Here is a 27,587-nt window from a genome sequence, read left to right on the forward strand (position 1 = left end):
ACTGATTTTTACATATTAATTTTTTTTTTTTTAAAAATTTTTTTTTTTCAACGTTTTTTATTTATTTTTGGGACAGAGAGAGACAGAGCATGAACGGGGGAGGGGCAGAGAGAGAGGGAGACACAGAATCGGAAACAGGCTCCAGGCTCCGAGCCATCAGCCCAGAGCCTGACGCGGGGCTCGAACTCACAGACCGCGAGATCGTGACCTGGCTGAAGTCGGACGCTTAACCGACTGCGCCACCCAGGCGCCCCTACATATTAATTTTGTATCCCACAACCTGAGTTTTTTATTAGTCCTAACAATTTCTATATATGGTATCACGTCATCCGTAATAGCGGCCGTTTTACTTCTTTCTTTCCAATTTGTGTATGCCTTTTATTTTTCTTGCCTAATTCCAGTTATATGCTGAATAAAAGTGGGGAGAGTGGGCATCCTTGTTTTCTTCCTGATTTTGGAGAAAAAGGAGGAGGTTGGTGGAGAACAATGTTTACCGGGTCTCAAAGTATCGTACCCCACATTTCTCTAAATTATAAGAAAAAGAAAGACACCTTTGACAATATGAAAAAAAATATGGTGAATATCTTATGTGGGTGATTAAACAGAATCACCAACAGCTGGACACACTGATGTTACGTGCCTCCTGATGTGACAAAATAGAAAGGCCACAACATTTTCTTTGCTGGTTTTGTCAAGATATGTTTAACATATCGTATGCTTCCATAAGGAAAAAAAGCAGTAAGCCTGGACTACGGGATATTCTAGAAGTAACCTGGTCTTTTCAAAAATAGTGACATAAAAGTCAAAAGAAGAGTAGTTATTACTCTTTAAAGAAGATGAAAAAGATATGACAACTAAATGCAATGAAGGGACCCTGACCGCATCTTACATTAAACCCCCGTCTTCTTCCCCAAGACTTTATTAGGGGAAATAATAATGAATGGGAAAATTCTTGGGTGTCGTAACAGTACTTTGGTTAGGCAGAGAGAATGCCCTGTTAGGTAGGAAATGCATGTTCAAGTATTTTGAGATGAAATGCTATAACGTTTGTGACTTAACTCTGTGTGGGTGTGAATGCGGGTATGTGTATGTGTAAGAGAGGGTATGAGAAAGCAAACGTGGTTAAAAATTGGTGACTCCAGGTGAAGAGTATACAGACTACTCTTCTTTCCAGTTTTCCTTCTCTGAAGCCATAAACATTTTCAAAATAAAAAGTTAGGGGGAACTAAAGAAAATGATCTGGTTCTCGCCTCCTTACGAGAGAAGAGAGGCTTTTTCCATTTTTCTTGCTATCCTCCTCCTTTCTCTCCCTTTTCAGAGAAAGAGTAGAAAACACCACAAGGGGATCAGCTAGTCTGCACACAGTTTTTGCTAGGCTTTTGCAGTCACTGGCTGGTTTCCTTTTCTCTAAGACTTAAACTGCCTTTTCCATTTGAAAAATTCCATTGTTTATGCTGTTTGCAACCAATAATTTGGTCTGTGTACTGTTGATTTCCTTAACAACAGCACCGACAGGCTTTTGTTCTGGATGCAGACAGCTCCGCTTTAAATGTGACCTTTTCTCTTTTTATAGAGTAGCTTCTCTTTCAAAATATAGAATATTCTCCATAGAGATATATCCAAAATGGTTTGTCTGCGATAACTCAAAAGGTTTTACACTCTTAGGAAACGAAACATTTATTTCCATTTAATGCCTATATCGCTTAACTTTAACAATTTAGCTTTTAGGTGAGCAGTAAATAGCTTTTTCCAAAAGTGCTTTTATAATAAATTTCTATAATGGGAATCTAAATGCTTTATTAACGGAAAGGTTTTCACGAAAATAAAAATCATACACAAACGGTGACTTCTGGCCAGGAGTTAAGACAGGGAGGGCAAGGAGGGGAATGCACTTGCCAGAGTGGGGATCTTGAACTCAGATCTTTTATTTTCTGCCCTTTCACAACTGAAAATAATCTCTCCGATGCTTAGAACTCCTTTAAGTTGGCTGGGTAGGTACTCAACTGTTTTAGAGTCGGAAATGTCCCTGCATTTGAGACTTTACATTCTACAAAAGAAAAATGTGTATGTTTTGATGCATTTTTAGAGTTGGAAGATCTGTAAAATATGAGAAACATAAAAATGAGAGAGAAATGTCCTATCCAAACATCTGGCCAGTCCCTTGGAGTTCACTCTAAGGAGATCTGATCTCCATAACGTTTCTAATGAATTGCTGACACACGACAATGGCAAATGAACACTTGGTAGCATTCACCTCCACTCTCAGATGGAACGTTGGACCATCAGGTCAAGTGTTTTTGTTCAAGGTTTTGAAGCCTACAAGTTGCCAGGAAGAGGAGGTCTTAACCCAGAGACATTCCTTTGGACAGTATTAAACAGCAGAAGCTTACCCCCTCCTAACATCGTTTTTTTTCTCAAAGGCTGTGTCTCAATATTCTGTGCCGGGCAGGCATTAAAGTTGAGGCTGTTTATTCACTGTTAGCAATAACAATGGGAGACTCGACAGTACTTTGACTCTCACGTTTCTTTGTAGTTTCTATACCTAGAAAGCCCCCAAGTTTAAGAGTTAATTTCTTTGTGAGATTAAAGTAACTATTTACTAGTTGGAAATCTATGACTAGATCTCTTTACTGGCCTTACAGAAATAAAAAGGATTAAACAGAATGCTATGAACAACCGTATACCAACTGAGACAGAACGAACAAATTCCTGAAAAGACACAAACTACCAAAACTGACTCGAGAAGAAATAAAAAATCTGACTAGATCTATAACAAATGAGAATGGAGAAAGAGAGAGAGAGAATAGTAATTTAAACTACCCATGAATAAAAAGACTATACCCAGATGATTTTGGTGAATTCCACCAAATACTTAAGAATCTAGTACCAATTCTTCACAAACTACTCCCGAAGAAAGAAAAGGGAACATTTCCCAATTTATTCTACGAGGCCACAATGAACTTGACACCAAACACAAAGACCTCACAAGAAAACTACAGACCAACATCTCTTATAAACACAGACTCAAAAATCCTCAACCAAATACTAGCAAATTGGCTCCAGCAACATATAAAAAAGGGCTATACACTGTGACTAAGTGAGATCTCTTCCAGGAATGTAAAGTGGTTTTAATATTCAACAAATTAATGTACTAAACCATACCAACAGAATAAAAGGCAAGCCCCACACAATCATCTCATTAGATGCAGATAAGCACTTAACAAAATCCAACACTCTTTCAGGATAAAAACACTCAACAAACTAGGAATATAAGGAAACTTCCCCAGTCTGATAAAAGGCATCTATGAAAAGCCACAGCTGGCATCATACTTACTGGTGAAACACTTTAGGCTTTCTTTCCCTTTGAGATCAGGAACAAAACAGCAATGTCTGCTCTTGCCCCTTCCAAGAGACTGTACTGGAAATTCCAGCCAGGGCAATTGCAGAAGAAAAAGAAATAAAAGACACCCAGATTGGAAAAAAAGAAGTAAAATGATCTTTATTTGCAGATGACGTACTCTTGCATATAAAAATCTTAAGAAATCCACTAAAAATCTATTAACACTAATAAACAAGTTCAGCAAGATTGTAAGGCACAAGATTAATATACAAACATCAACTGTATTTCTGCATCCTAGCAATGATGAAACTAAGAAAATTTCATTTACAGTTACAGCAAAAAATATTTAGGGATAAATTTAACAAAAAAATGTAACTCTGTATCTGAAAATGATAAAACATTATTAAATACCTAAATAAATGGAAAGACTTTCCATGCTCACAGAATATAAAACTTAATATTGTTAAGATGGCAATCTTCCCCAAGTTGACCTGTGGAATCACTGCAATCTCAATTTTTTGTTGTTGTGCAGAAATTGGTAAGATAATGCTTGAAGTCTAATATCCAAAACAATCTTGAAAAAGTCTGAAGACTGACACTTCTTGACTTTAAAACTTAGAATTGAGCTGTAGTAACTGCAGACATACAGATCAATGGAGAAGAAGTCAGTTTAGAAATAAACTCTTACATGTATGATTAACTGATCCTTGACAAGGGTGCCGAGACAGTTCAATGACGGAAAGAAAGTTCTTTTAAAAAATGAAGCCAAATAGGGTGCCTGGTGGCCCAGGGGGTTCAGTGTCTGACTTCAGCTCAAGGTCATGATCTCCAAGTTCTGGAGTTTAAGCCCCACGTCAGGCTCTGTGCTGACAGCTCAGAGCCTGGAGCCTGCTTTGGATTCTGTGTCTCTCTCTCTGCCTCTCCCCTGCTCATGCTCGCTCATGCTCTCTCTCCCTCAAAAATAAACATAAAAAAATTAAAAAAAAAAAAAAAAAAAAAAAAAAGGAAAGAAAGAAAGAAACTCGAACTGGACATCCACATCCAAATGAATGAAGCAGGACCCCCACCTTACACCATATACAAAAATTAACTCAAAATAGATCAAAGACCTACATGTAAGAGCAGCAAACTATAAAACTTTTAGAATAACAAAAGTGTATCTTCATGATCTTATATTAGACAATGGCTTCATAGTTGTGACACCAAAAGCACGAGCAACAAAAGAAAAAAGGAGAATAAATCAGATTCACAAAAACTAAGACATTGTACGTTCAAAGTTCAAAGGGCACTATAAAGAAGTAAAAGGGCAACCTACAGAATGGGAGAAAATACTGGCAAATCACGTATTCGGTAAGGCATGTATATCCAGAATATATAAAGAGCTTTTAGAATTCAAGAACAGGACATATAATCCAATTTAAAAAATGGGCAAAGGATCTAAACAGGCATTTCTCTAAAGAAGGTACACAAGTCAAAACCATTAAATACCACTTCACGCCCACTTCAATGACAATAATCAAAAAGACAACCACAAGCTGACAAGGATGTGGGGAAACAAATCCTCATACGCTGCTGACGGGAATTCAAAATGGCATGGCAGTTTTGGGAAAGTTTGGCATTTCCTCAAAATATTACACCTAAAGTTACTCTATGAGCCAACAATTTCACTCCTGGGTTTACACCAAGAGAAACTGAAAATACACAGTGACATGAAAACTTGTAATCAACATTCATAGCAGTATTACTTAACGATAACCAAAAACCAGGAACAATCGAAATGTCCATCAACCGATGAATGAATGAAACGTGATATATGCATACAATGCAACACCACTTCTCAACAAAAGGGAATGGAGTACTGATGCAGGGGACAACATGAATGGACCGTGAAAACATTATGCCACGTCAGGAAAGACCACATACCGTATGATTTCATTTACACGAAATGCCCGGAACAGGTAACTTAAGAAAACAAAGTATAGCAGTGGTTACTTGCGGCTGGGAGGTCTGCAGGGAAATGGAAGTGTTTGCTAATGGGATGGGGTTTCTTTTCAGGGTGAAGACAAATTTTTAACATGGAGTGTGATGATGACTGTAGGATTCTGTGAACACACTAAAATCCACTGAACTGCACACAAAGGGTGACCTGGATGGCATGTGAATTATATCTCAAGAAAACGGTTCAAAAAACGTGAAGAACAGAAATAAAGGATCTATGAACCGCAGATGAACGGCAGAAGAGCCTGTCATTTTGTAGTCGGCAAACTTAAAAACTGTTCTATAAATACCAAGTGTCCCCCAAGGACAAATTTTCCTTTGAATACAATACATACTTAGTTCCTTTGGAAAAAAAAAAAAATAAGGAAATTTGGCATTATAGGAAAGTTTTCCCACTGTTAGCAAAATGAAAACCAAAAAAATTCATGAAGAAAAAAAAAGTTTCCCATTTCCCCGTGCTTACTCTAACAAATGGTCCAATGTAAACTTCAATCTGAGTGAAATAAAATATGCAGATCATGACTGTGGGGCTTTCGACCAAAACAAAAACAATGAAAAATATACAAGCTACTGTAAAACATTTTCTTTAAAAAAAAAAAGTTTTAATGTTTATTTATTTTAGAGACAGAGAGAGCACAAGAGGGGGAGGGGCAGTGAGAGAGGGAGACACAGAATCTGAAGCAGGCTCCAGGCTCCGAGCTGTCAGCACAGAGCCTGACATGGGGCTTGAACCCCCAAACCATGAGATCATGACCTGAGCTGAAGTTGGATGCTTGACCAATGGAGCCACCCAGGCACCCCTGTAAAACATTTTCTAATGACACAAAAGGTGGTCCAATTAGTTCTTGAACTCTTATCCCCAGTCAAAAGCCTTTAAATAGGTTACTTCTCAAATTTCGGACAGCTGCCTTCAAAAATCACATAGAAGCCAGGCTATAAACAAATAACACATCAAGAACAGACAAAAAGATGGGGCACCTGGGTGGCTCAGTTGGTTAAGCGTCTGACTTCGGCTCAGGTCATGATCTCATGGTTCATGGGTTCAAGCCCCGCATCTGTGCTGACAGCTTGGAGCCTGGAGCCTGTTTTGATTCTGTGTCTCCCTCTCTCTCTGCCCCTCCCTCACTCGTGCTCTGTCTCAAAAATAAGTAAACATTAAAAAAAAAAAAAAAAAAAGAACAGACAAAAAGCAACTCTAAATACATATATTCTGGTCAGCGACCAGAACGAACATATGAACAGCAGCATATTACTGCCAAAATTCTTAGAATTTACATGATGAAGGAGATTAGATGTTTTTCTTTGGTGTAAATTTTTTTTTTCCCTGAATGAATTCAGAAGGAAAGAGGGGAAAGCTTCCGGGGGGGGGGGGGGGGGGTGTCGGTCATAGAGAGAGATGCCCTCCAAATGAGTCTGTTCTCATTGGGCTTCCTGGCTCTATTATTAGAGCACAGGCCTGAGAGGCTCCATCTTTAAAAACCGGGCCGGCTGCCTGTGGGAGACAGGTCAACATGCCTTCAAGGTCAGCATGCCTTGTCAAGTCCTTTGCCCTCAAAGTCCTGCCAAGGCTTTGCAGACGATATGGATGGTGCCTGTTTTAAGTGGGGATTTAATAAGATAAGCGTAAACAAAACAAAAAACTATATGACAGTGGAGCCTTTTCCTGAATGACTTCAGTTGCAAAACTTCCCTACCGTGATTTAACCGCTATCCTCCCCCAAGTCCAAGATTTTTGAAATTAACAGTAGGGTTTCTCAGTCCTTCTCTGACATGGTTTCCATCCTTTGTGTTTACTTTATCTCCCCACAGAGCTTTAACAGAGCTTCTCAAACCTGCTATGGAAATTCTTGCTTTTGTAGAACACCATAAAACACTGACATTTTCCAAAAGAAACAAAAAATACACAACATGAGCTCCCAGCCAAGAACACACGTCCACGAAAAACAAACAAACAAAACAAGCTGCTGAGTTAGATATGGCTGGATGTACGCAAGACTTCTGTTAATTTCTGCTGGATACGTCTTCCCGGATTTTGTTGTCTAAACAGTAGCAGGTGCCAAGGTTTACAGTCACGTACTTGGGAAAGATGGATAACCCAGAAGAGTTTCACCCAAAAGCCGTTCATCCGAACTGGAAAAGACCACTTTTACTCCTAAGAGCTTGGTTCAAGTGTAAGAGTACAACTAGCATTCAGGGGACTAGTTTGAGAACTGTCGCTCCCAGAGCTCTACAGACTGACACCGGGGCTGGCCGACACAGAGAGTTTATCACACAAAGGCCACACTGCGAGAGAGAAGGGACACAGAACGTCAGGGGCACATCCACAAGAGGTGGCTATGTGCCCAATTCACCCAGTGCTGAGGAAGAGAGGCCCTCAGTGGATTATATGAGAAATCAGATGTTTCTGCCGCAAAGGAAAACGGTCAAGCTGCCAGACGCTCCCACGAATTAGTCTTCTCTCAAACCACGAAACCAGCAAGTTACCAGAGTGTCTCCCCATCAACCACCTACTTAAGTCATCTGGATGGAGCGTATCGCCTGGTCAGCTGGCTTCATCCAGGGCGCTCCTTCCCTTTGGGTCTAACAGGAAAGCCCACAGTGTTCCTTTATTCTGGGCTAGATCCCAAGGACATGGCTTCTGTTACACTTGACTTAACTACAGATATATCGCGTGGATAGAAAGAGGTTGACAGATATATCGCGTGGATAGAAAGAGGTACGACAACCCACACGGGCTGAAGAATCTGAACGATAGTGGAAAAGACACTGGGCTGTCAGGAGACCGGAGCTCTTTGCTTTGGTTTCTTCTGATGCACGTACATGAGAACTTCTTCAAGGTCCCCTGTTGGTCTCAAAGAGCGTTTGGATTCCAATTCAGATCCTGGGGCCTGAAAGCCTCGGTTCAAACTCTGGCTTCACTGTTCACTAGGTGCATAACCTAAAAAAGATGCTATCTCCCCTGTCCTTATTTATAAAATGGGGATTATTAATAGATAGCATACACCACGTGAAGTCCTCAGAGGGCTACCTGACCCCCGGGGAAACAGGAAGCGTCAGGAGTAGCAAACACGTTTACTGACCATGTGATCCTTCCCTCATGCTTTCGTCTTACCTACCGGGAAATGGCCATACGCTCACGTAAATAAGCGGCTCAGTGCCAGCTATCTGCTAAATCTCGGAATTTTCAAGAATCTTTGGGAGCCGATGTCAAATTCCCAGGAGCAGTGACTCATTACAGTGAATAGCAAACAACGGCAGAATTAATTTGAGTCTGCTTTAAGAATCCCGCACGCGATCATTTATCCTCTGGAGGAGCACAGGTTTGAGGAACAGGTCTCCGTAAGTACGCCAGTGGTGTCACAGGGCGCTCCTAGAGTCACGAACAGGAGCGAGGAACTGGAGAGCCACACGTCACTTCGGCACTGGGCCGTCACGGCCTGGGGCTTCCCAAGCATACAGAAGAGGGCCGAGGAAGGAGCACGGATTCCAGCTTTACCTCTTCCGACACCAACCGCCACGGAAGCGTAGAGGGCTTTTCGAAGCTTTTTAAGTATTAATATAATAAAAGGTAAAAGGAAACACTTCACAGGAAACCTATCATCTTAAAATATGTGGGAAGGCAACAAATAACATCGATAACTGCAATTACTTTTGAGCTCTATCTTGCCTCAATGCAAAACACTGACCTAAACATTTCCATTTATTACTTTAAAGCACTGTTTACAGAAGTGAATTGACTGTGGTGTATTACAGTCCTATATTAAAATGTTACGTTATTCTTCTGACAGAGAACTTTCATTAAACTTCATTTCAGTCAGTGATTTGACTTATCAATTTAATAAAATTTTATGCTTCCTGTTTGAAAGCAGCAGTGAGGATACATGCTATCTCCGTAGTCTGGAACTTAAAACATTTAATATAACCACTTAGGTGCTGGGCCTGACTTCCTCAAAAGGTAGTATTAACTGATCTAAGTATAAAGTATGACGGTTTCCCCTAAAAAAAAACCCGTGTTCGTGTGGGTTCAGGCAAGTGTTTTACTTAACTCCCATAAAAAAGGTGTTTAGGGGAAAAGAGAAGGCCTTTCACTTACGGAGTTAAAAATTAAAAATAAACCGCGAGTAGTGGAAACTGGGGTAATTCCCATAGTGCCATCTCATATAAAGCCGTCTTTGACATTCACACTGTTTGACTACCTCAGGAGGTCTTTTTGGTACCACTGGATTGAGTCCTAGATAATCTTACAGCAAATGCTACTTAATAGTAAATCATATTAAAATGCTATCTATAGAGCCTTAGCATCAGGCTAATCGTAAAACAGAGTCAATAAAAACTCACTGAATGAACTGAGACAGACTACTATCTTTTCTAGATGAAACCGTAAGCATCCAGATCTATCTGTTAATTTGCTTTATACCGTAAGAAAGATGGCACACTACATATTCTATTCCATTATCATTATTTCTAAGAATGTCCAATTTTTTCATTACCAGAGAATGTTATCTAAAATAAGCACATTGGGGCGCCTGGGTGGCTCAGTCGGTTAAGCGTCCAACTTTGACTCAAGTCTCATGATCTCGCGGTCCGTGAGTTTGAGCCCCGCGTGGGGCTCTGTGCTGAGAGCTCAGAGCCTGGAGTCTGCGTCGGATTCTGTGTCTCCCTCTCTCTGCCCACCCCTGCTGTCCGCTTGTATGGTCTTGCTCAAAATGAATAAACGCTAAAAAATTTAAAACAATAAATAAAATAAGCACATCACTCACTTTCTGGGTCTTAGGGAAAAAAAAATCTTTACATAACATTAACATTTTCATTACCATGCTATCTATAAATTGTTGATAACCTTAGGTATTAAGCCTCGATCTTTATTTGCTAGTAATTTTTTAGTTAATAGGGTTTCAAGTTTTGTAAATGTTCTGTAAAGCTTTTTTTGAGACAGTGTAACCAAACTTACACACACACACACACACACACACACACACAGAGTCCCAGTGTATGTTTGTTTCAGCAGAACTATTCAGCCTGCACCCTCTTTTATTAAGTCCCAGTTTTGACGATCCATTTTAAGGTTAGTCCAAAGCTGGCCTTCCCAAGGACTGTGCTTTGAGACTTAAAGCTCCACAGCACTGTCCTGAAGTTCACGAGCATGAGTACACATCACTATGCACTCACAGGAAACTTAAAACCAAGGAAAATGTGCTCCTATGCATTTCACATAACGTCGGTTTCCTCCGCTTTATCAACTAGGCAAACCAATTTTCAAAAACAAATTCCTGTGCTTGTCAAAAAACCTAATTTTTAGGACCCACCACAAGCTAGACCCAGGATGACTGTAAATTGTTTTTTAAAGGAGAATGGATTTTTACAAGTCAAATCAACAGTGAACCAAATGCTCCTTGAATATTTTTAAGACTAAACCTATTGCGTGTAACCTATAGTTTGGCTCGATTTTCATTACCAGAGAATGTTATCTCTGGTATAGATGAGGCAGAGTACTGTCAATTCTTGGTCCTGACGGCATACTGTACCAGAAATCTAAGTTCTTGGCAAATCTTTCCTACGAGGCACTTGGTGTAGTTGTCCCAAAAGCTGATGTCAGGTATTTTGGTAAAATCTTGAAACTTCTTTCATGGCCTATCTGTACTTGACCTGCACTCTGGATTGGGCTCTAAACTGAGCAAGGCCTGAGGCTGAGTGTTCTTTAATTCTAGATCCTCCAGGGGTGCCCAGGTAGCTCAGATGGTTAAGCATCCAACTCTTGATTTTGGCTCAGGTCATGATCTCGCGGTTCGTGAGTTCGAGCCCTGCGTTGGGCTCCATGCTGATGGTGTGAAGCCTGCTTGGGATTCTCTCTCTCTCCCTCCCTCTCTACCCCTCCCCTGCTCTCTCTCTCAAAATAAATAAACTTAAAAAAAAAAATTCCTGGATCCTCCATGGTGCTGAGGGCACTGTATTATACCTAGTAGACTGCTCAAATACTGGATGAACTGAAATGCAGCAAGGAGTTTGTAATGCTTTATCTTTTCGACTGTGACCTATGGAAAAGAGTATCTCCATTCTTTTACTCATGCAGGTGATATTTACTGAACACCTACTATGTGCCAAGCGCTAGCAACACGGTAGCAAATATGATGAAGTTCTGGTTTTCATAGAGCTTGCATTCTTGAGAAGCGTCTTTGAAACTGTAGGTTGCACCCCATTACAGGATCCCGAAATCATTTCGGTGGGTTGGCACCGGCATTATTTCCAATGAGTGAAATATGATGGAATAGGACTTATCAGAGGACAAGACACTGAGTAAGGTATTTCCTGAACGTTTGGTATCAGTTTACACGTGTGCGTAACGGTGTGATGTAAGTGTACTTCTTAGCTGGTCTAGGATACAATCAAGAGCTACTGTTCTAGGGGCACCTGGGTGGCTCAATCAGTTGGGCATCTGACTTCGGCTCGGGTCATGATCTCGCGGTCCGTGAGTTCGAGCCCCGCGTTGGGCTCTGTGCTGACAGCTCAGAGCCTGGAGCCTGCTTCGGATTCTGTGTCTTCCTTTCTCCAACCCTCCCCCGTTCATGCTCTGTCTTTCTCTGTCTCAAAAATAAATAAACATTAAAAAAAATTTTTTTAAAAGAAGAGCTACTGTTCTAGAAGGGTCTCCTAAATTATACCTCAGTTTAAATCTGATTTAAAAATGTTTACTTGCACCAAAGCCATAAATGAATCAAGTTAAACAACCCTGATTCAATACAATGTAGGCACACCTATGTGTCAGGGGCTGCCAGGCGCTGGGGTTACACGGACGATTAACTCACAGTCCTTGTCCATAAGGAACTCATTAAGAATGTAAGCAATCAATCACAAACCTGTGTTAGAACAGAAATATGTGCATGTGTAGTAAACCGAAAACTCATTTTTGAACGCTACCCTAAAACGTACTTTCACTCACTCTCTTTCGTAGTAACGGTCCATGTAAAACACGTAAATCTCTTTAGGAGTAATTTGCCCATGGTCACATGATGAGTGGCCAAACCATAAACAGCCCAGGCTTCATAGCCTCTACCTACTGCTGCTCCTATCACACAGCCTGGCTTCCAGCAGACAGCCTCATGGGCCCCTCCTTTTCTTTACATGATCTGGAAGCGCCCCGAACAACTTCGGAGTAAGATGGAGATCATGACTATTCATCATTTTTCCTTAAGTGTGAAGTTATGGTGACCCCTCCCGCACCACTGCAAGTAAAAAGAGTCACTGCCTAGCCTTTGCCTTAAATGCCATATAATGTGCCCACCTGGTCACTAATTCAGTAACGTAGAGACCTCCTGTTCTGGAAACGAACCTTCGTATCTGAAACTCCTCTCTAGGACATCAGGAGGAGAAATCTAGAAGATACGTTCGTTTTGGACCTGAGAATTGCAAGAGTCCTTCAAGCAACTTCTCGTACTACTGGGCAGTAAACTAGGGCACACACGCAGATTATGCTGAGAAGGGCTGGGAAGAACCAGTGTGCTTACCTGGTGGTTGCTTTAACTGACTGCCGGACAATGAGCTAGAAATGAGAACTCCGCCATGGCGTACAAACCAGTCTCGGCCAAGCTGTTTGTTTTCACAACTTCCACAAATGTTTCAAGACTGAAAAATCAGCTCCATTAAGTTCACGTGGCTCAAAGGCTCTCAACGCACAAGGGAAGAGAAGAGGCTTACATAATTAGCCCCAGAGTTACACATACACCGTGATGGGAGATTTTAGAGCTAATGTCAAACACGCAACAGCCTGCTTTCCTGTCCTCGGCAGCGGAACACTCCTTAAGATAAAGTGAGGAAATTCCAAAGATCAAGTTACGAGGTGTTGCAACTGCAGAAGGAATACAACCGGGAGCTCGCTCAGCTTCTTCTAATCCTGCAAATAACACCACTAACACACAGCTGGTGCTTTCTTGTGATTATCATGTGCCAGCTCCCTGTCCATACATTGGACATAAATCGACCCTTACAATAACCCTATGAATTGCGATTCCCATCTTAGCAAGGAACAGAGGCACAGAGAAGTTGAGAAACCTTCCCAGGTCACACAGGTAAAAAGCAGGAGGTGGGATGCAAATCCACACGGTCTGAGGGATTCCAGACTATACCTCAAAGACAAAGAACAGATTCTAAACGGCAGACGGCAGGCCTGATCAAGGAAGAGGTCAAGGACAGCTTCCGGCTGCCCCTGCCTTAGCCATGACTCTGTGTCACATTGACAGTCCTGTTCGGAACCGGCACAGATGTTTGGGGCTCTCGCTGGCCACCTGACAGGGTGGGGAGGTCCGTCCGTCCATCCTTTCCATCGTCCTGCAGGCAGCCGCAATGAACAAGAGGACACAGTGGAGAGAGGAACAATTTCAGGATGACGGCTCCTAGGAGAACTTCAGGTGAGCCTAACAAACCTTTTAAAAGCAATGACAATGCACCAAGTTCTGGGAATAAAGAGTAAGACCTTGTCTCTGCCCTCAAGCTCACTGCAGAGTGAGGAACTTGACCGTGTGTGAATTACTGTTTGATGCCCAGATAAAACAGCAACAGAAATGAATGAACAGGCCTGAAATAGACCAGCTCTTGCTTGCTTCCTTGTTAGTCTTTTAAAGTAACACATTTCTAAAGAAGTTGATTAAAAAGACTCAAACCTCTGGCTTGAGAGCGTGGTGCCATATGGTGCATGGTCAACGCACAGAATGTCAGAGCAAGTCCACTAACTCCTCAGTTCAGAAGGACAAGGACCGGAAACTATCATAGCACGTTCCATAGCGACTACGAGGACAGCAGGTGAGAGCGTGGATGGTTCTGAGAGGTCCTTGCACCGAAGTGAGGGGCCAGTACAGAGTGGGAGGTCTGACCTCCGGTAAGGACACGGGTGATTCCCGTTCCACGCGCAGGAGGACTGTACCAAGGCAGTGGTGGTGGGGGGGGGGGGGGGGGTGGAGATCATATTCTCTTCAGCTGCTCCTCTTTTTTTTCTTAATGTTTATTTTTGAGAGAGAGAGAGAGAGAGAGAGAGAGAGAGCACGAAGTGGAGGAGGGGCAGAGAGAGAGGGGGACACAGAATCCAAAGCAGGCTCCAGACTCCCAGCCATCAGCACAGAGCCTGATGCAGGACTCGAACTCATGAACTGTGAGATCCTGACCTGAGCTGAAGTCGGACACTTAACTGAGTCACCCAGGCGCCCCTACTTTCTTGTTTAAAGTGAAGCAAGCAGTGAAGTCACCAGCGGAGAGTGAGGACCGGGGAGGGGCACCGGAGCTGTCTTGGAGTGGGAAAGTCAGTCGACCAAAGAAATATGGAAGCACTGCCAGACAGCATTTAGGGTCCCCTTGGGGTTTGTGGTCACGATTTCAAAGTGAGATCAGTCAGGATGGCTGTGGGGTTTTCTCGAGCTGCGCTCAGCTGTTGAGATGGGGAGTTCAACTTCACTAGGGTTGCCAGACAAGTACGCCAGAGGGAACGGCAGTAACGGTGATGCCAGAATCTAACTCGGATGAAGGTGCAGGAAGGAAGGGGTCGTTGTAATGTACTGGCTCACATGATGCGGGGGGCGGGGGGCAAGTGTAAAATGTGCAGGGCAAGCTGGGGGGGGAGGGCTGGAGACCTAGGAGGAGGTGATGTAGCTCCTCTGGAGGCTGAATTCCTTCCTCCTTAGGGGTCCCCAGTATTTGCTCTTAAGGCCTTCAATGGACTGGATGAGGCCCACCCCCATTATCCTTTACTCAAAGTCTACTGACTTAAATGTAAATTGCATCCAAAAAATACCCTCACAGCAACACCTAGACTAATGTTTGACTAAAACCCAGGTACTAGCTTGGCCCAGTGAAGTTGACACATACAATTAGCCATCACAGGAATATTCAGAGGTCAGGGATTTTTTTTTTTTTTTTGCCACTGCCCCTTCAGGAGTTCCAGAAAGCACAGAGTGGAAGTTAGGTGGGGTCAGGGGTGTGGAAATCAAGACAAATAGAGAAACAGCACTTTCCAGGGATGGGAGGAGGAAGAGAACTGTAATGCGGTGGTTAGGGGCACAGATTGTAGTGCCAGAGCTCGGGATGCAGGGCTGTGCTCTACCACTTATGGCCACAATTCTGAGCAGGCCCTTCAACTATGCCTCAGCTTCCTCATCTTAAAAAGGGATGATGATATGAGGCAATGGCTGGCCTGTAATAATCACTCAAAAAGGTCAGTTCTTGGGGCATGCGGGGGGCTCAGTCGGTTAAGTGTCTGACTTCGGAGCAGGTCATGATGTCACGGTTTGTGGGTTCAAGCCCCACGTCGGGCTCTGTGCTAGACAGCTCGGAGCCTGGAGCCTGCTTCGGATTCTGTGTCTCCCTCTCTCTCTGCCCCTCCCCTGCTCACACTCTGTCTCTCTCTCAAAAATGAGTGTTAAAATACAAAAGTTCTTATATTATGGGGAGACTCAATATTCTAAATCTGTCAATTCTCCCCCCAAATTATTCATAAACTTAATGTCATTGCACTGAAAATTTCAGTGAGTTTTTTTGATGAATTGATTCTAAGTTTTATTTGAAAAATGAATGTGTGAGAAACATAAAATGCCAAGAGAGAGCAAGAGAAACCTCCATCACCAGTATCAAAACACTGGAATACGCAACTAAACATCTGATGAGAGTGTGGGAAGAGGCAACTAAATACAGGACAAGCCCAGAGAGTCAAGAAATAGGACTTCTACATCCATGACAATCTGTTAGAGGATAAATGTGGCATACACCTCCAATTAACATGGGGAACGATCGATCATCCAATCAACAGTGTTGGGGTAACTGGTTTTCCCCTGGAGAGTAAATACGGGGATTACTTCTATAATTTCAGACCCGGAAAAGCCTTTCTAGGGATGATATAAACCTGAATGGTCATAAAACGATGACAGTTTTGACCATGTGTAATTTAAAATTTCTGTAAGGAAAGGACATAAACATACTTAACAAACTTAATAGGGGATTTAATTTATTTACGACCATCTCATAATTTTTGTATTTGGGCCTATTTGTCTTCCTTTTCCATTTTTCTTTCTGTTTTCTCTCCTCCACTGTATGAACTGTGTTTTCTCTGCTGTTTCCCCTCTAGATCCAACTTTATCCCAACACTACTTACATTTACATGACAAAAAGCATTTACACATACAATTTTCCAACACGGACCAAAACCAACCATATCTGCTGACTTCCCTCCCTCCCTCTCTTCCAGATTTGGTCAATACAACCTGGGACTTAATCGCAACATCATGTTCATTCTCTTTGAAGAGTAATTCAGGACCGTGGCATCGCCCATAACCATATATATCATAGGAACTAGCTCTGCTAACTCCAACTAGCGTTGGAGACCATGGCTTTTCCTCTACAGTCACCACCCCATTCTTAAGTTCTTGAGACCTCCAGTAGCCCCCCCAGAAGTCCCAGATACTCTCCACATCCTTTTGCGCGAGTGACCACTAGAGACGTCAGGGCATTCAGACGGAAATGCTCTCCCTTTCACGACTCCGCAGATAACGCTCCGTTGTACTTGGGGTTTGGTGTCAGGACAGAGAAGTCTTGATTTTGTTCCCTTGAGGTACCTTTTTTTGCCTGTGCGTGTCTGTAGGACTTTTTATTTCATCCTTAACATTTAAAAGTTAAACCGGGCTTTGCTTGAACGTTCTTAACTTTTAACAAACACTGCCTGGCACCTGATCCTTTTGGAGGCTGGCGATGCTTCTACTTGAGAGGTTTTCTAAATCTTGCTACTTTCTCTTTAGTTTTCAATCTCCTGTTGCAGTTTTCAGTCAGGCAATGGAACTTTTCACCTCTGCGGAATCTCTCTTGATCTCAGATTGTTCCTTCTCTGGTACTGTCTGCTCAATTTTCAATGACCCTCATGAACCTATCTGAGAACATAAATCAGAAATTCCCCCTAAAAGCTTCTATTTCTTGCTGTACATTTACTTTGGAGGCATGTGGCCTGGTTTATCCTCTGTGCTTGCGTACTCTGCCTGGAATGTTCTTTCCCTAGGTATCCACATGGTGTACCCCTTCACCTTTCAGGAATGCCTTCTTCTTGGCGAGGCCCTTCTTGACCACTCGACTTGAAACCGTAGCAGAAACCGCACTGCCCCATCCCGGCCTATGCTCTCCTTCCCCTCCCCCTGCTTTATTTTCCTGTTGAGGCCTACTGCCACTTAATATACCAAATGCCTTTTAGTCACGTCCAGGATTTTCGCCCTGTGTGTCTCAGCCACAGACGTTTTTGCCACAAACATTTCTGCTGCACCACCAGTTGGCTGTAAGAACATTTTGCTATAAAAGCTAAAATAACTGGTGGATGGTCTGGCTTCATCTCCCCATGGGTGACTCGACTGCCCTTGGCTGGGTTAACGTATCGAAGTTGGCCGTCGGTTTATTTCTCCATTAACAAAGCTCCTGTTTTGATGTTGTATAAATCTTAGCTCGCTCTCATGACGATCTATTCAGTGACGCACGGACGTAGTGTTCTTGAAAGACTGGATGGTAACGACTATATGGATCGACCTGACAAAAACACTGTGAGGGAGCCCGCCTACAGGCAGTGTGAAACAGGAGGGTCAGGCCAGACCCCGCGCTGTACTGGGGACAGGGGAGCGTGGCAGCGATGGTGATGGCAGGGCTCCATCACGAACGCATCCGGGCGCCGGCACATCGTCCACACTTCCCAGGGAATTCCAGACTATCACCAACATGTGACAACATGCCAGGAGAAAAGAGCAGCGCAGGCGGCTTGCACAAGGCAAAGCTCGGTTACGAATCCACATCTTCGTGTTTGGAAATGGATACCTCTCTTAACGAAGGAAGGAAGTGAAAGAAGGAAAACATCGATGCTGAGATGAATCAATAGACAAAAAAAAAAAAAAGAAAAAAGAAAAAAGGTATAATACTACAAATGAAAGACTTCGAAGACGAATGCCTGGGTACAATCCACAAAATCAAATTGGTTATTTGCGCAATACTGTCAAAAGTCTACACACGTTTTAAATGTATTCAAATATTTTGTATTTCGCAACAGGATCTTTTAATTTTGTTATTCATTTTTCATGTTTCACTATGTCCTTTCAAATGAAATGTCATTTTTTTGTGATTTTTTTTTTTTTTTTTTTTACAGCAAATTGCCCTACAGTCAATTACTTACATGGTGAAAACGTATGCAGTGTGGACGTTTATGACAACATGACCTAGAAATCTTATTTTACTTACTTATGAAGTATATTCTGTTAATAGATGGCTCAGATATATGGGCTTGGAATTAACCTACCAACTATGTGCATGCATGAAATATTTGCATTTTCTCGATAAAAATTTCAAAAAGCAAAAAAAAAAAAAAAAAAAAAAATCCCATTTTCACCATTGAGAAAAAAAGAATAAGTTAATAGGAAAGATGCCAATTCTTCCCAAGTTACTTTAAACTGCACTAAAACCAGTGCAGTTCCGATGAAAACAACAACTTACAGACTGGGTGCGCCTCTGAAAGAACTGAAAGCTGGGACCCGAAGTTATTTGTACGCTTGTGTTCAAGCAGCATCATGCACAGTCACCAAAAGGTGGGAGCGACCCCGATGTCCATGGACACATGAATGGATACACACACGGCGGGACGCTATTCGGCCTTAAAAAGGAAGGAAACTCGGACATGTGGTACGACATGGGTACAACTTTGGGACACTATGTAAAGTGAAATAAGTTCGTTACAGAGACAAGTCCTGTTGATTCCACATCTAGGAGGTATCTAGTCAAATTCGCAGGACAGAGTAGAACTGTGGTAACTAGGGGCGAGGGGAGGGGTAAGGGGAATTTAATGAATACAGGGTTTCAGTTTTGCAAGATGAAAAAGTCCTGGACATCGGCTGCACAACGGTGTGAATATACGCTCCTGAATTATACAGCCATAAACGGTTAAGGCAGTGCATTTTATGTGTATTTTAAGACAGTTCAAAAAAAAAAAAACCAAAGAGACAAAAAAACGTACGGAATTTTTCAGAGAGCCTAGAAGAGGAAATGAGTAATAGCCAAGAAAATTTGGGAAAAATAATGAAAGGAAACTGGTCCAGCCTAAGATATGCTGTGAAATTATAATAATTCAAATAGTGTAGTAATGAGACTCCCCAATTCCATATGGGCAAGAATTTAGTAGTATCACAACCTAGTGAGCCAAGACTTTTATTCCAAATAATGTGGGGTCAATTTGTTTTTACGTTATTGTTTTGGGGGAAGGGCAATCACAGTCATATACCCAAATCCATTTCAGATTAATTGAAAATTAAAATTATTTTCATGTATCTCATTTCCCTTTATTATTTTTCTGCCTTTGTTATAGTTTAGGATTATTTATTTTGGCAGACTTCCCTGTATATTCTATCAACCGACTGGATGACACTTGAACAATAATACTTTGGAATTTAAATAATCTTCTAGAAAATCAGTCAACAAAAGGAAATTAAAGTATACATTTAAAAAAAATTCTATCCAATGGAAGAATTCACCTAAAATAGGTTTTCGTTGGTATTCAGTCGTATTTACTAGTTTCATTAAATTCTAATTTGTTAGCTTTATCCATCATCATGAATGTGACCTTGGAGCTGCTACACAATATCCCGCTGCGGTCTGAAGGGCCTGTGTTCGCCAACATGCCTGGACCTTTCACATCGGAGTATGAGCCACTCATAAAAGGTTTCCATGTTTTTTCTTTTTAAGTTTTCTCTATTTAAGTAATCTCTACACCCCACGTGGGGCTCGAACTCACGACCCCAAGATCAAGAGTCACATGCTCCTCTGAGTGAGCCAGCCAGGCGCCTCTCCATGCTTTACTTCTTGAATACTTCAAATTTTCCATTTTAAGTTACGGGGATATTTATTCCATGACAAGTCAAGGGCCTGCTAAAAGGGAGCACTGAATATTTTGGGGTTTACAAAATACCTTTCATAGATGGTGTGATAGGGAAAGGACTCTATAAGGTGTCTACACCCTAGTTTCCAGAACTTGTGAATCTGTTCTGTGAATCATGGCAAAGGGTCTTGGCAGATGTAATTTAAGTTAGAGACACCTTAACACAGGGAGATTACCCTGGCATATCCTTGTGGGTCCCCTTTAATTAACGAGCGGAGAGCTCTCTGGATGGAGGTGGGCTATAGACACAGGAGAAGGGAGGTCAGACTCTCACATGGCACAACTCCAGGCCCTCCAGCTGGTCTGAAGGCCAAGGATGCAAATGAGGAATGCAAGAGGCTCCAAGCAGCCCAGAGTGGCTCCGACTGGCAGCCAGCACGGAACTGCATGGAACAGCATGGAACAGCATGGAACGGGACCTCAGCCCTACAACCACAAGCTACCGAACCTTGGTACCATCTGGATGAGCCTGGTGGCAAATCTGTCCCCGCCTAGGCCCACCGACACCCTGACTTTAGCCTTGTGAGACCAGCCCCGCCCACCCGGACGTCCGGCCCACGAGCCATTTCAAACCGCTACATTTTTGGCAATTCGTTTTTCTAGCAACAGAACACAAATCCGTACAGAGATTAAATTCTTTTCTCATACAGACTAAACAAACAAACAAAAAAAGGAAGGATACCGCCACAGATAACGTAGGAGGTCAGATTTATGACTGACCGTCCTTTTTTTCTGGTTAGACTCACGGACCCACTGTTTCTACGTCAAGCGGTGAAGCGGCCCTGGGCCCAGAAGCAGACGTGGTGCAAGGGAATTAAGACTAGTTCCCATTAACTGGTTCAACCATGCTGAAATTCTGACAATGTTCTCAGAAAGATGATCTCCCCAGGAGCAACTACTTGTTCTTGGTCTGCGGGTCACGGCTGCAACAGGACCATCAGAGCCTTGCAGGATCCTCACTCGGCAGCATGTAAAGGAAGACAAAGGTGAGGAGGGCCTCTCGAGGAGCGGCTGGGGCTCCAACTTCACTGAATCAACAGTCTAGCCCCACAGTGTTTAACAAACAAACAAACAAAACAACTATGTCAAAGAAGAATATTTGATAGTTTTCCTTCCCCGCTTCCCGTGTTCCTCCCCCCTTCACTCCATCACCCCTTTACAACAACCAAAGCTAAAATCCAGTAATGTACTAAACAGGAGGACAAATACAGAAAGGTTTTTGGCACAAAGGGAAGGGAAACTGGAAGACTGTTTGATGCCATTTAAGAACTGGCACCATTCCTAATAAAACTGCCTGAAGTCCCATTCATTTGGTAAATATTTACAGAACACCTTCTCACGACAGGCCCAGTTCTAGATACTGCCATCGAGGAACCTGGTCTAATGGGATGCACAGAATTATGATACACACAGTGGAAGATACGTACGAAGTACAACTAGGGCGCAAAAGTTGGCGCAAGTCTGCCGAATAAAGACAAGGCTACAGGCAGGAGGCGGCTGGTGGCCGATGCCAGAACAGGACATTCCAGGTAAGACAAGCACAGACACTGAGGTGTAAGCTCTTGTAGCAGAGCCTGCTTGCAGAACTAAACATGTCAGTACTGAGCACAAAGTGTGTGTGCTGGGGTGGGACAGAGCATGGGACTGGTGGGTGGTGGGCCTATTAGTCAGGGAGGGGTCACATCATAAAGGGCATTAGACCCAACCCTGCAAGTGAATTTTAGGCACAGGAATGGCACAATCATCTATGTTTCAGAAAGATGACTTTGGTGACAGAAGGGAAGATGGATTAAAACGAAGTAATGCCAGAGACTGAAGCCAGAAGACTGTTCTGCGAACAGAGATAACAAGGACCTGAACTTGAGAAGCAACAGCAGAAAAAATGATAAGGTAACCGACTTAAAGAACAATGGGACTAGGGTTTGCAGCTCACTGCCATTCAGGCCGGGAAAGTCAGGTAGCTTCCTCCCAGTCACGGTGGAGCCAACTTGGGACCATTTCTCGGCAAAGGAGAGCAGCCTTGGCAAAGCCTCGTCTGCCTATTAGAAGGAGAGAGGTGCACACAGAAGGCCCTGCTTACCCCTGTCTTCCTTCACGTCCCACTGAAGATACTATGTTTGCCGCTACGATGGCCATTTCACAGCTATGACGGGACAAACCAGAACAAGAGCCAACGTGATGGGGACAGACAGCAGAGCAGAAGCATGGAGAGTCTGGGTCCCCGATGTCCCAGCAGAGCTGCTGAACCAACCCCAGGACTGTTTATATCTGGACTCAAGACAAATATCCTTCCAGTATTAGCTACTGACTGTTAAGCTCTCAATTACTTTTAGACAGAATCAACCCAACTAAAGGAGACAGGGCCTGGTTGACTGGACTATGAAGGGTTTGTAACACAGAAGAATTAATAGCTTTACATCCAGGGTTCTGGCTTGGGAAACTAAACAGAAGGTCATCAGGGCAAAATTACAACACAATAGTGGTGGGGGGAGGCTAGTGAGGGGAGCGGTGGGGGGGTGGGTATTAAATGAAGTAAAGGGGAAAATCTGAGCTATGGAGAGAAGAGAAAGGAAAAAGTTTGTTCTGGACATGTTGATATAAAGATATTATGGGGGCACCTGGGTGGCTCAGTAGGTTAAGCATCCGACTCTTGATTTCAAGTCGTGATCTCACAATTCATGAGTTCAAGCCCCGTGTCAGGCTCTCCACTGTCAGCGCAGAGCCCGCTTTGGATCCTCTCTCTCGCTCTCTACCCTTCCCCCACTCTCTCTCTCCCAAAAATAAATAAAACATTAAAAATAAGTCTGAGTTAGATCTAAAGATGTGTGGGAACTCAGGTCCTCTCCCATGTGTGTGCCCTCACGTTCTCTTCGAGGTAGGATGGAGGTGGGATCGTCTAAAGTACGGCACCAAACTTCCTTGCTTGAAGAGTCTTAGAATGCATTTTTTTTTTCCTATTAAGGCTCTGGAGATGTACAGATGCTATTTGAAAAGAGGAAGAAAACTGTTTATAGAATGAATCTACAAATATTATCAAGCTACTGCATTTTTTTTTTTTAACAATTCATCAGTAGTCAAGATAACCTGAAAAAGCACAAAATCTGGATCCGTGGCAAATGAACACCTTGTGGCTCCAGCAGAGACTGTCCCAGCAGCTGAAACTAGTCTGAATCACCTGCTCTACTATGGATGCTAGCAAACTGGGAATATGCGAATCACCTCATTCAGAGACCCAGAAAATCACCCAGGACAGGTTTTATTGGTGGTAGATTATCCCCAAGTACAAAGAGGAACATAATCACTGAGAAAGCAGCAAGCAATAATTTAGCAGCACTTTGTAGGATTAAGTAACCTCTTAAGGATTATACTATCCCTCTGTGGGAAGAAGTTAATGCGGGTGACCCTGATACAATTTCTTCTTACATGTGGCAGTTAGGGACAACCAGAAATGATCAGCGATTCCCAATCTAGGGAATAGGAACCAACCAGTCAGGGCTGGAGCTGGTGACAGCCTCACAGACAAGGAGACACAGGGATACAGTAAAGGGGTCCCTGTAAACAGTGATTAGAAGTGCAAACCAAAGGTTGATTTTGATGTTTGTGAAGTCTGGACGAGACAGAATGCTGCTAGACAGGGCCTGTACAGACAACAGCAATCCCCATCAAAGGCATCTATGACGCACAGGCAGTACTATCAAAGATAAAAGGATTTGCCCCTGACATCAAGCAAAAAGGCTTCCAAAACCAATACAACTTGGGAAAAGGGAGTATAAAGGAAACAAACTTGTTCCTCAACACACTGGTCTTCATTCAAAAACATACCTCTGATCACGCTGTTCCCTACCGCGAAGATGGCCCCCCTGGTTCAGAGCCTTACCCCCCACCCCTAGGCCTTCCTTCCAGCCCCAAACTAATAAAGTTCTAATCAAACTTTCCAATGTGTCTCTTTCATGCATCCTACACTCTAGTTCTCCTGGGCTGGCTGATTATTTCCCAGGCCGACGTGCGCTCTCCAATGGCCACAACGATTCCTGCTGACTGTTCTCCGCCCTTACAGGTCCCTGCACCTTCCAGCAATTCCTGAGCCCACAACCACACGTGGTCTGCTTTACATCCCGTTCTGCTCTTACCAAAATCACAAAATCACACTATTCTGTTTTGAATGATTACTACTGTTGTACCTCCCCCATGGTATTCTAAATTCCTCAAAGAGGAAAAGATCATTCATTCATTTTTGTGACTTCTACAAGGTCATAAAAAATTGTAGGTTGCTGAGTGACCGACATCAAACAGCCACAGCTTGAAAGCCCTCAAAAGAACACAACAAGGGCAAGATTGTCAGAAGTCTAATAGTTCAACTATTTACCATTCTGATAAACATTCATATGCTGCTTCTCCTCCTATTGTGAGGAAAAAGCAATACGTTAAGAAACAAACACGGGAATTATCCAGCAGAGGAGATCACGAATCAGACTGTGGTCTAGAAATTCTAGATCCTATTTTTGGTTATCTGGGCAGGTTTAATTTACCCTTTTCTCTACCTACCTCCTCTGTAACTACCCACTTTATAAAAGTGATGTGAGGAATAAGATCTTTGCTAACAATATTTTTAACATCTTTCAGAACACTCCTCCCTTTAAAATGTATCGGTTTAAATATCACCTCTCGCTTTTCCTACACTCACCACAATTAGCAACGATTTTTGTGATTCATAGAGCACCTGAGGTGCAAGGAAGCCCATCATAGGCCAAATAATGTATTTTCAGTTTTATGAAAGCAGCAAAACTTCTCCCTGCCTCGACTTTCAGATTTCTCTTAGTCTATGACGCTCTGGTCATTGTTGCATAACCCTAACTTATAAAGGGGCTTAATTATCCAGAAGAAGAGGCATGTTGTGTTCTCAAAAGCAGAATATATGCCGTGAGATGTTTCGTAAGTCTTCAAGAATAGACAAGATACCAAATGCAGATGACGGCGGTGGGGGGAGGGGGGCAGGCGATGAAACAGTAAAAGGGCAATGAAAAGTCTTGAACAGTAAAGGTATCCCACTGACCACAAAAAGTTGAAATCCAGAGAACCACTCCTAACCAGTGACACACGCCAAAGACCTTATTAACTAGTGCCTTGCGTTTTTAGGCCCTCCAGTTCTATGCTTCTCTAATTTTTTCCTACCACGTTTCACGCACGTCCATCCATCTCCTTCCACCCCCAAACCCCTCCACCGAATCAACGGAGACGTCACCTCAAGTCCCAGGCGGTCTCTACCCCATCCTGACATAACTCCCAGAATAGGGCGCCGGAATTCCTTTCTACCCAAGACGCTGCACTGTGAATGTAGAAATTTACACAGAGCAAAGGAATACAAAGTTTAGATCTGCGAGGGCGAACCGTGACTCCTGACCTCTCGTATTCCAGCTCCTTCTGCATCTTTCAGCCCACAGAAATAACGAGGAGGGCTTTTTCACCTGCCAAAACACTTACAAGAAATTTTACACACGCAGGCGGAGGGAACCCTTCGCAAAACGAAAACTAGCCAACCGAAAGCAACAAACCCAGGCGTGCATCTAACTGCCCCGATCCTTCTCTGCCGGGTACTTCAGGCGCAATTCCGTGGCAAACCAGTCCTCGGACTCGATCCCGGGTGCCTGCGGCACCCCGAAGTTAGATGACCTCAAAAACTCCCCTTCCCTCTCCTGCGGTCACGTCGGATACCTGTTGCATCACCTGCAGAGTGGTCTTCAGAATCTAGCAAAGGAGCACCACCTTGATCTCTTATCTACGTAACTCAGCTGGGCTATTTTCTCGGTAAACTAGAGCCTCATTCATCCGAATGAGGCTGCCTCGGAGGCAAGGGGCTGTCGGCCCCTGTGCGCCTTTGGAGAGAGTCTAGCCTAAGCACCGACAGCCGTGAGCTTGGGAGTTTCTGGAGACTCGGGCACCGGGAGCCGTGCGGCTGGGAGAAGCGGCAGAGCGGGGCGGACAGGCGCTCGGGGACGGGGCGGCCCCGGAGTCCCCGGGGACAGGAGTGGAGGTCGGACCCGCGACCCCAGCTTCGCCGAAAGGACACCGCTCGCCCGCCCAGCTGTCGGGCCCGGCGCCCGGAGCCCCGGCCGGAGCCCTCGGGCGGACCGGGCAGCGCTTCCCCGCGCGCCGACGTGCGCGGGGATTAAAACCTAATCCTGCTCCCCTCCCCCACCCCCGAGAACTAAGCCGGAGGCGGGGACGCGCGGCAGGAAGCGCAGGGGCCGGGGGCCGGGGTCCGAGCCCCGCGGCCGGAGGACGCCGGCCTGGGCCGCACTCACCATGTCGTACACGTTGAGCACCACCAACTGGTTAGCCCCCATCCTCCTCCCCGCGGCCGCCGCCTCGTCCTCCAGCCGCTCCGTCTCCGCGGGGCCGAGGCCGCTCCCACCCCCGCGGGCACTTCGGGGGGCCAGAGCCGGGCACTAAGCGCACAGCCCGGCCCGCGGCAGCCGGCGCGGGAGCATCGGGGAGCCGGGCCGCTCCCGGGCGCCGCCGACAGGACCCTCAGCGCCGACGGGGCCGGACCTCTGGCGGGCCCGCTCCGGCTCAGGCGCCTCCCCTCGGCGGCGGACACGTGGGGAAAGGCGGGGCCTGAGCGGGGGGCGGGCGCCAGGCGCCCCGGGGGCGGGGCCGGCCCGGCGCGGGGGCTGAGCCCGCCTGCGCTGTGGCTCGGCGCGGCCGCACCTCGGGACCTAAGATGGCGCCTCTCCACGCTGAAGCAGAGAGTGGTCCCAGAAAGACTACAGTTCCCGGCATGCAGCGAGGACTCCGCCGCTCGCCGCTCCCAGCGCAGAGGCCGAATCTCACAAGTACGGTTTCCAGCCGTCGACTCTAACTCCCAGCATGCAGCGGGGCATCCCGCTCCTACCACACCAGGCCTCCCCCGGAGACTACAGCTCCCAGCGTGCAGTGCTGGGGATCTGCGCCGGTCCTCTGCGGTCCGCCCTTGGCGGCAGGTGAAGTCCTCTACCTTCAACCCTTCTTGGTCGGGGCCACTGCTGTTAGTTTCCGTCGCGTTGAGCACGTTGAAGCCAGCGGAGTGTGGCAAAAGACCGTAGCGATGACCCTGTTTTCCAAACCCTCCTTCCTTGCTTATTTTTTTGCACGTGGAGAAGGTGCGGAAATAGAGGAAGGCAGGTTGCTGGCGGGGGGGGGGGGGGGGGGGCATAACACGCGTCCAGCTAGTGCTCAGCATGAAATCTTACGTTTTATGAAACTGTCTTGCTGACAATGGGAGGAGAGTACAGCATTCACAGATTAGCATAACGTTAGGACACAGTAGCTGCTTTTGCATTTATTCAA

General features: G+C 44.4%; 1 protein-coding gene across 3 annotated transcripts in view; it reads right to left on the reverse strand.

Annotated features, from left to right (window-relative positions):
* DESI2 (desumoylating isopeptidase 2) overlaps positions 1-26,999 on the reverse strand; it is a 45,709-nt gene extending 18,710 nt beyond the window's left edge. Inside the window, exon 1 of one of the 3 annotated variants that reach the window (XM_078440997.2) lies at positions 26,564-26,999. In XM_078440997.2, the coding sequence (XP_078297123.2) occupies positions 26,564-26,605 (42 nt within the window). In that variant the 5' untranslated portion in view covers positions 26,606-26,999. Of the gene's footprint in view, positions 1-25,813; positions 26,416-26,563 lie in introns of those variants that run through there. The other 2 variants (XM_078440995.2, XM_078440996.2) reach the window with 2 other exon arrangements.
* Positions 27,000-27,587: the final 588 nt, after the last annotated feature.

The sequence above is a fragment of the Panthera onca genome, chromosome F1 (genome assembly GCF_046562875.1).
Source record: "Panthera onca isolate mPanOnc1 chromosome F1, mPanOnc1 haplotype 2, whole genome shotgun sequence".
In the NCBI taxonomy this organism is placed as follows: domain Eukaryota; kingdom Metazoa; phylum Chordata; class Mammalia; order Carnivora; family Felidae; genus Panthera; species Panthera onca.